The sequence below is a fragment of the Notothenia rossii genome, assembly GCF_949606895.1.
Source record: "Notothenia rossii genome assembly, chromosome: 6".
In the NCBI taxonomy this organism is placed as follows: Eukaryota; Metazoa; Chordata; class Actinopteri; order Perciformes; family Nototheniidae; genus Notothenia; species Notothenia rossii.
In genome coordinates, this window is record NC_136909.1 from 25,906,218 (window position 1) to 25,914,646 (window position 8,429).

Consider the following 8,429-nt stretch of genomic DNA (forward strand, 5'->3'; position numbering starts at 1 on the left):
TGTGTGTGTGTGTGTGTGTGTGTGTGTGTGTGTGTGTGTGTGTGTGTGTGTGTGTGTGTGTGTGTGTGTGTGTATGCCTGTGTGCGTGTGTGTGCTTGTTTTCAAAGAAGGCATGTTAATCAGTTTTCAAAATAAAACCCACAAGAAGAAGGGGGAAAATGCTGCAGGCCACTTTAAACAAGCAACAAACACACTGTGCGAATGAGAATGTGTTAATAGACATTTCAAAGTATTTTTAATTAACCTGATTTATGATACTTGTTATTAAATAAATAAATCAAGTAACGCTATAAGGATCTGCAGGTAGGCTAAAAGGCACTTTAAAGAGGGCCCTTCATTATTTTTACTTAAGATGCAAATTCAGGGGGTTTGCTAGATTCTAAGTTTATAAATAGATAAATAAGTAAATTACTTCAGGCTTTGTTAAAATGTTTTAATTGGAGCCAATCCATCTCTATATAAAGGTGTTTAAATTGAATATCTGTTTAGTCTACAGGCTTATTTGGGAGTAAAACAATCCTTTGAATGGAATTTAGGCTTAACCCCTAAATTGTGTTTATGGATAAGGCTTTTTGTTAACTGTCATCATGTTTCCCCAAATAGTCTGAGCTCCATCACTTGCTATTGACCGGCACCTTTTAAGGTTCTCATACATTTTGGCTGAGTCACTTTACAAGTTGGAAAAGTTGAAGTGCTTTTATACTTTCTCATAAAGGAAGAACCAAACATGTCAGTCTGGTTGACTGGTTCCAACTGTTCTCATAAGCTCTGACTGTTTATTTTTGTAACAGACTGATCCTAGTCCAGTTAGTTAGTCTCATTCAAGACGGATAAATTAAACAATCCAGATGGGATTCAAACCCACAACAACCATCAGACTTTAGAGCTGTTTCATTACCAGCTCAGCTTGCAGGACTCAGGTGGACAGTCTCACAAAGAGAAGAATTAGACTTCAACAGTGTGTATCAGGTTCAGCCAGAAGTCTGTAGATGTTGTTCCTTTGTAGATTGATGACGTTTCTGCAGCACCAACCTGAGGTATGTTACTGTGTGTGCAACCAATGTACCGTAGGCCTATGCTGGGTTTTATTTGACTTCTCTAACCAATTTAAACCAAAAAAATCAAACATTGTTGTCTCAAAAGACGGTTGTTGAGGGTTAATATACATTTCAACCTGAAAATGTCCAGCATCGATCAACTAACTCTTATAGAAATATGTTTTTCCTATTTCTAGTAATACATAGCTGCATTGATATAAATCAGGTCAAATTAAATGGAATCTATTGAAAAATCCAAGACTGGAAAACTGAAAAACTGCAGATTCTTTCACAAGGATATTCATATAAAATATTAAAACACATATTAAAAGCAACATAAATGTTTAAATATATATATAACCATTAACTATATTAACCAGTGAAATTCCCTGGGGCTAGGGGATAAATAAAGTTGATATTAGTCCAAGTCATATTTGTCCGGTATCTAGTATGGAGTTGGTATCAATGGTTCACTTAACATGGAAGCTATTAAGAATGACAATTTTTAACAAAAAAAAAAAAATGGTTCAACTAAATATTAATTTAAAATAGTATGGTAACTACAATCCAATAAAAAGTGTGTCCTACTCATTCGATGTACTGTATATACAATGCTGCATTGGTTTGGACTCACTGGGTCCTGTGAAAATTAAGAAACACTTCTGATTTTTTGGTTAAAGATTCCTATAATATAGGAAAAACAATTGTGTTCTACTAGTCCAGTGTAGTAATACAAATTGGTGTTTATTTTAGTCACTGAGTCACATGACCTGGAAGAGGTTTCTTTAAAAAGTGCAGATTTTTTACAAGGATATTCATAAAAAATCGATTAAGTGTTAATATAAATAGTTGTGTCTTTGATGTCAAGCGTTTGATATATTACATACATTAATGATTTTGCACCCCTAAACAGTTCTTTTTAATATAGGCATCATACACATTAAAATCTCTTAAAAACATTTATGAACGTTGTAATTTCGAATGTATGCTCAGTTCATCCAGCGGCCATAGCCATCCATTGATGTTGTTTACATATCATTTAATGCCAATGTTTAGACTGCATGTATTTAAATGTGTTCATGTTGTGCACTTTCTTTAAATTGCCTGCTCAATATTTTATTGTAAATATATATTTATTTTTTAACCAAATTATTACCATAACCTTTATGTTTATTAGTTATATGCACAACATACTTTAAATATGAAACCTATATTATAAACATTTGATCAAATAAAAAAACTCACACTGTACTTCCATAAATATAGCAATTGTCTAATTTGCAATGTACATACCATCCTGTATTAAACTTTTGCAATCAAGTTTTGTAATTAATAATGACAATAGGCAAAACATCCTTAGTAACTTAATGAGGGTTTAATGGGTCTGAAATCAATAAATAGTTATTCAAGAAAATATATTACATCAAGTTAAAAAATATTTAATCTAACAGAAAACATGCGAGGTAATGAATAAAATGTTCAAGGTAATGTTGCATTGTCACTCGGAATGAGTCGGCCTCTAAGCAGAGGTATAGACTGTAACTGTACTTAGTGTAATAGTATGTATTATCATGCTTTAATGTGTTTTACATTATACTGTTATTGCTTCATGATTGATTTCATGTCATAATTCACTTTCCTGCAGTCTGGTTAATATCTCTTAAAGACAATATCATAAAGATGTTTTCAGAATGCAGGCCACTAAGAATGTAGTTAAAAATCATCCGATGCAACTCCTGGATTTAATAAATTGCAATCTGATCATTGTTATGGAATCACAATCCAGTTTAAATCAAGGCTAAATAGGATTATTTTGAGGTATAAGAGCAGATACTGTAAACAAAGTAAGTGTATGGCACAATCATTAAAATGTTAGTGATGAATGGCTGTTTTTGTAACGATCTGAAGGGTCATCAGCACGTTCCCAAAAGTTTTCTGAACTCCTGTTTGATGCAGCTGTAGATAGGATGGTAGAAGCGCCTGTCGGACACCATGAGGTCCGTCACGATCTCAGTGTGGTCGATTTTAGGCAGCAGGTAGAGGGACACCTTTATGGACAGCGAGGTGAGGAGATCACAGAACTTTGTGGAAGATTCAACCGGAACGATGATGTCACTGGTCCCGTGGAGCAAAGCAAATGGAGGCACTCTGGCAGTAAGTAAAACAAGAGGAGATTGTGGTTGGGAAATGTTGTATTAAAATGAATAACACATGCAATACATTTAAAGAGCATTTTCATTTTTCAACTCAGTGGACATTTCTAAATGACAGCTAAAGACACGTCTTTTTAGATTAGCTTTTTATTAGCAACCCCCCACTTTAAATGTTCTTTTAGTCTTTATTATGTACCTAGCTTTATATTGTTTTATTTATTTTATAGGTCTAAATCTTTTTATTTGTAATTCTGTTGTACCTATATTTATTTTTATTATCATACATGTCACCTCCTTGTGTTTCTTAACCTGTTCAAATGTAATATTTTGCTGCATGTACCTTTTAAAGTTCTTAACAAATAATCTGAGGGGAATTTCTTGTTGTCTGTTTTTAATTTGTGATGTGTCATTTTGTAAAGCACTATATAAATAAAGCTTTATTATTATTATTATTATTATTATTATTTTTGTCTCACCTGTTTAGCTTGTCCTGGCTCAACATCTTCAGAGTGTGTGTCGGTGAGTAGTACGGGAAGTTCTCCACTCCATTCATGGATTTGTGCATGGTGGAGACATATTCCACTCCTCTCTTCTGCTCGTGCTCGTAATGATCCATGATATTGTACACGCCGCTCAGACCTGTCAGGGTAATACGACAGATTAACTAAAAAGATATACATACATAAGTTCAGTTAACTTTAGCATAAAACATGGTTTCAACTGATTGATGCATGCGATAAACCTTACAAATCACTCCTCTTATGGCCAGTGTTAGGTCCCTCTGCTTGCTGGCCTCTATGAAAAGCTCCTCTCTTGCATCAATGAGAAACAGTGAGGTCAGTGTGCATAAATGTGCACCCGCTGAATGGCCAATTAATACTATGTTGTCCTATGAAAGAGAGAAAAACAAGACAATCATGGCATATTATTTACCGTGAAGACCGTGTGAATGTGCACTCTTCCAAAAAACATTGTCATCTTAATTATGTTTCTTTTAATGCCATAAATATTTTTATTAAATTAGAAACCAATAAGAAGTTTTGGATCTTTGCTACTAAAACTGAAGAGTTTATTATGATACAAGTTTAAACTCATTCAATTGCTAGCGGTCTCTCATTAGGCGCGTTCACACCAAGTACTTTTCCCACAAAGGTTCCTGAGAACTCTTTAGTTCTCATGAACTAAGTACAGATCGCGTTCACACCGGAAATGAGTTCCTGGGGTTGGATTAGGCAAATGAAGCCGCTGACGTCACTTCTTCTTCTTCTGCTTTGGGTTTACTGGCAGTCCGCAAACAACTTCACGACGGCGTATACTGCCGCCCAAAATCCCCGGCCGGAAGTCCCCGGAGTTTGGGACTGGCTTCAGTAGAAGCTGCTGGGACTCCCAGCAGCTTCTACTGAAGCCTTCCGAGTAAACGGCCAGAACACCTACACCTCCTCATCTCCACCGCTCCCATGTTTTATTTTGTGTTGCTATAAGTTAGTCTCTCTGCGTTCCTGCGCTGGGCTAATGCTAATGCTAATAATGCAATGCGAGGATAATAAAATGGCGGCTTCACAAAAGTTTTGGGGAGTTTGATGGGGCGTGGTTTGCATTCCGCCCAGCCAATCAGACACAGGAACCTTTTTCTCCCACGGAAGTCCCTGCTCTCTAGCAGGGACTGAAAAGGGGGTAAAAAGGTTCTCTAGAACTAATTTAGTTCCTAGGAGTTTTTGGTGTGAACGCAACTAAATCGTAGTTCTCAGGAACCTTTGTGGGAAAAGTACTTGGTGTGAACGCGCCTATTTGCCTTCCATTTTTTCTTCTGTGGATTTCATAAATTTGACTTTTGAATTTGAGCAACCTCAAGGTTTTATATGATTTAACCGATCCTATTAAAAATGTTCCTTCTTATAATAAATGGTCATTCTCATCTGAAAGTTTTCTCATATTTCTAAAGAATATTTAGAGACAGTATTTCTTACTTTGTCAAAGTTGAACTGGGGTCCACTCTCTTGGGCCCAAATCAAGCAGTCAGCAATATCTTGGACCATGCCTAAAACGTTCCCCTGGCGATCAGATGAAAACAGTTCAGATACTTCAGAAACATTCATAATGTTGTTACTTTTCTGCCGGTTGAGTTACTGAGGTACAATTATTACCTATACTTCTCAGAGTTAGACAGAAGTTTTCTTCATATTCAAGGCAATAACACACTATACTTGAGGTATACATCCAATAAAACTACTTTTCTAAAGCTCCTACCTTTGGATAGGTGCAGTAGTCAGGACATATGACAGTTGCACCCAGTTCTTCAGCCATCTGCCGGGCAAGCAAACAGTAAATGGATCGATCTCCAGAGCCCCACGCACCTCCGAAGATGTAAACCACCAGCGGTGCAGGCCCTTCTTCAGACCTGTCCACATTGGGAGGGTGGTACAAGTCCAGCTTGTTGCTTCTGCGACCAAATGTGATGCCCTTTGTGTCCAGACAGAAAACACTGTGAGCTTTGATACTTTGATATATGTTGAGTGAACAAGGGAATGCTGATACAATCATAATGGTATGATAATCCAACTTTAGATGTTTACTAAATTGTCTTCTTTCTAACTTATCGTCAACACACCTTTTCATAATGCTTACGGTTTTCGTCATTCTGGTACCATGACTTCCACCGAAAGTAAAGCCTCCCATACTGCAGATATTTGAGGGTTTCCAGCACAGCTCTGGTCAAACAGTATATTCTCCTGGTGAAGAAGCCAAACATGAAAAAGGGTATTAAGGACTGACTCTTAAGTGAAATACAGGAAGAGATCTGCAGTATTTATATATACAAGTTACCTTGGTTTGAGAGCTTCTATGTACTTCTGATACCCCGGCTTGTTGGGCCAGCCATAAAGCCACTGAGCAGCGAGGGAGATGGAGTACGGGAGGCCCACCAACAGGACACCCACCGACATCGGAAGCGACATGTGATTTTTTAACCCGGACCTTCATAAGTAAAAGATATATTAAAATGACACTCTTTCAAAATAAGTATCACTCAATTTTCTTCCAAATGCTGTATTTGAGTAGCTCTTACATGTTGTTGTTCAATATTTGTCACCTACAAAAAAAGAGAGAAACTTCTCACAATAAATTGTCATCAACAAACACACAAATAGTGTGAAAGTATTGACTTTCCTTAATTAATTAGTACAAATTAAAATAATTATTTATAGATATAGTAGTATTCAATGTATTACATGTCTGATATATGTAATATAATGTAATGTAAAGCGCTTTGAGCACTTGGAAAAGTGCTTAAATAAATACCATGAATTATTATTATTATCATAGATAAGGTATATGTTGAAAATCCTCCTGCCAGCTTTTTCTGAGAAAGTCGTTAATAAGTGTATTGATAGCTTTGTTTATGCTTACCATGCTAAAGTCACATTTGATTTGATGGAACCTAAGTGTTTTGCTCTTTCTGATTGCCATTTTTGTGTTTATATTCTAGCCTTAAAATCATCATCTTTAACTGTGACGGTCAAGTCTTGTGAAATAAATAAATGGTTAAATGTCTCTCGTCTCTGGACCTCATACTTTGACTGGTATGCCAAGGCAAAAGCACTTTAGGCAACTCTCCAACCAAGCTAAATACATTCTAGTTGTTACAGTATAAGCCAATAATACATAGCTGTTCTCAGATTTCAGGTTGGTGGGGTATGTTAATGTGTGTTTAGCTTATAGGTTCATCAAGTAAAAGCTTCAATAGATGGGTTGACCTTTTGACCTTTTAGAAAAGCTGGATGCTTTTGGACCAACATAGATGTATTACCATTTTCAATTGCAAATGAATCTTTGTATTGCTGCTATCTTATAACAACGTAAGACACCTGTCATTAGCATTGTTACTGACTTGGAAACTCTTTTAGCAGCTTTAAGGATGGCTTATTAGAAACTAAATCGAGATACTGGTTACCATTCATTAAAAACCATATTATACAAATTTTCCCAAGTTGGCAACCCAATTTTTGTTTGTGTTAATAGCTTAACAGGTTATCTAAAGAGCATTATATAGTGGTGTATACATCACGACTCGTCATAATATAATGTAAAAAACCTTGACTTGGAAAGCGGTACCCAGTTTTCTTAATTTGTGTACCAGGGCGCCCTGTAGTGGGCATTTATAAGATAACCTACTGCTTTTTAAAAGCTTCATCAATGCTGCTTCGACTCGGTTAAAAGAAATAACATACAAATACAATGATCCTTAATCAAGCATGCTAACGCTACAATCACAAATGATATTAGCTAGCCAGCTAAGAAGTACAGTAAGGGTACAGTGGTGGAAAATAAAACACATGTTGCGTTCACTTGCTTTGCACTATTTCGGTGTAAAGCTAAGTTAGATCTTTAATTTGACAGCGTAATAAACAAATCACAGGAATGCTATTGTTAAATTAGCTTAACTATCCGGTTAGTTTTGGAAAAAGGTTAAGATTATATGTTTTTATAGCTTTACTTATTATTTCCTTCGTTAAACAAGGGAAAGGTCAGGAAAACACACCGGAAGCAAGTGTAAACCTACCACAATCACATGTAGCGCCTTGTGCCGCAGCCCATGTCTCGGGTGTATGTGGTTAGGTATTAAATATCGTAACTCGGATGAAGCGTTGAAATAGATGATAACCTCAGTGGACCCCACTGTCCTCCAAAAACTGGTGTCGGCCTCATACAAAGATGAATACGGCACAAAAAAAAGATTCTAATCCTCACAAGCTTCCGTTTTGGCAATGAGAACTACAAAGCTTCCGGTGTTGGTCAGATGAGTCTCTCTACTAACATATAGATATTTGTTCATAGACATAGTCAAACATATTTACTTCTTCTTGTTGGTACATGCACACGTGCCAACATTCATATTCAAATGTAGTTTTGTTTTACATTTTTAACGTGGAGGATGTGCTGAATGTCACTGTAGGAACACGCGGATTTCTGTCTTCTGATACTCAACATCTCTGCTCTGATACCCCGGAAATAGTATTAATAACATAAGCCCCTTTTTGTAAATATCAGAAAACCTCTTATAGCTTCAGCCTACATCTAGATGTAAGTTATTGGTGTGTGAAGGCCATTATCAATGTTTAAAGGTTCAAATGTAATTCATAACAGATTATTCTAGACTAGAGGAACACTAATATGTCTAACATGATTTATTAAATTGCAAATGTAGACTATTAAAATGCTCCAGTTTAATAGTTATATGGTG

General features: G+C 36.1%; 1 protein-coding gene across 2 annotated transcripts; it reads right to left on the minus strand.

Moving 5' to 3' along the window:
- Positions 1-2,388: 2,388 nt before the first annotated feature.
- On the minus strand, positions 2,389-7,914 carry LOC307042636 (uncharacterized protein). 2 transcript variants are annotated; one of them, XM_079686627.1, is made up of 9 exons: positions 7,749-7,914; positions 6,255-6,278; positions 6,014-6,163; positions 5,799-5,919; positions 5,438-5,650; positions 5,158-5,241; positions 3,938-4,079; positions 3,667-3,829; positions 2,389-3,185 (listed from the first exon to the last, which is right to left on the minus strand). In XM_079686627.1, coding segments are annotated over exons 2-9 (1,110 nt in total). In that variant the 5' UTR covers positions 6,257-6,278; positions 7,749-7,914; the 3' UTR covers positions 2,389-2,950. The 2 variants fall into 2 exon arrangements, with proteins under 2 accessions (XP_079542753.1, XP_079542754.1); XM_079686628.1 differs by lacking the exon at positions 6,255-6,278.
- Between the last annotated feature and the right edge of the window lie 515 nt (positions 7,915-8,429).

What these genes read in the sequence shown, in the direction of transcription:
- LOC307042636 (XM_079686627.1), bottom strand. An exon ending in ATAGAAGCTCTCAAACCAAG is followed by an intron (nt 5,920 to 6,013) that starts GTAACTTGTATA and finishes CTTCTTCACCAG; the next exon opens with GAGAATATACTGTTTGACCA. An exon ending in GGCCATAAGAGGAGTGATTT is followed by an intron (nt 3,830 to 3,937) that starts GTAAGGTTTATC and finishes TTACCCTGACAG; the next exon opens with GTCTGAGCGGCGTGTACAAT.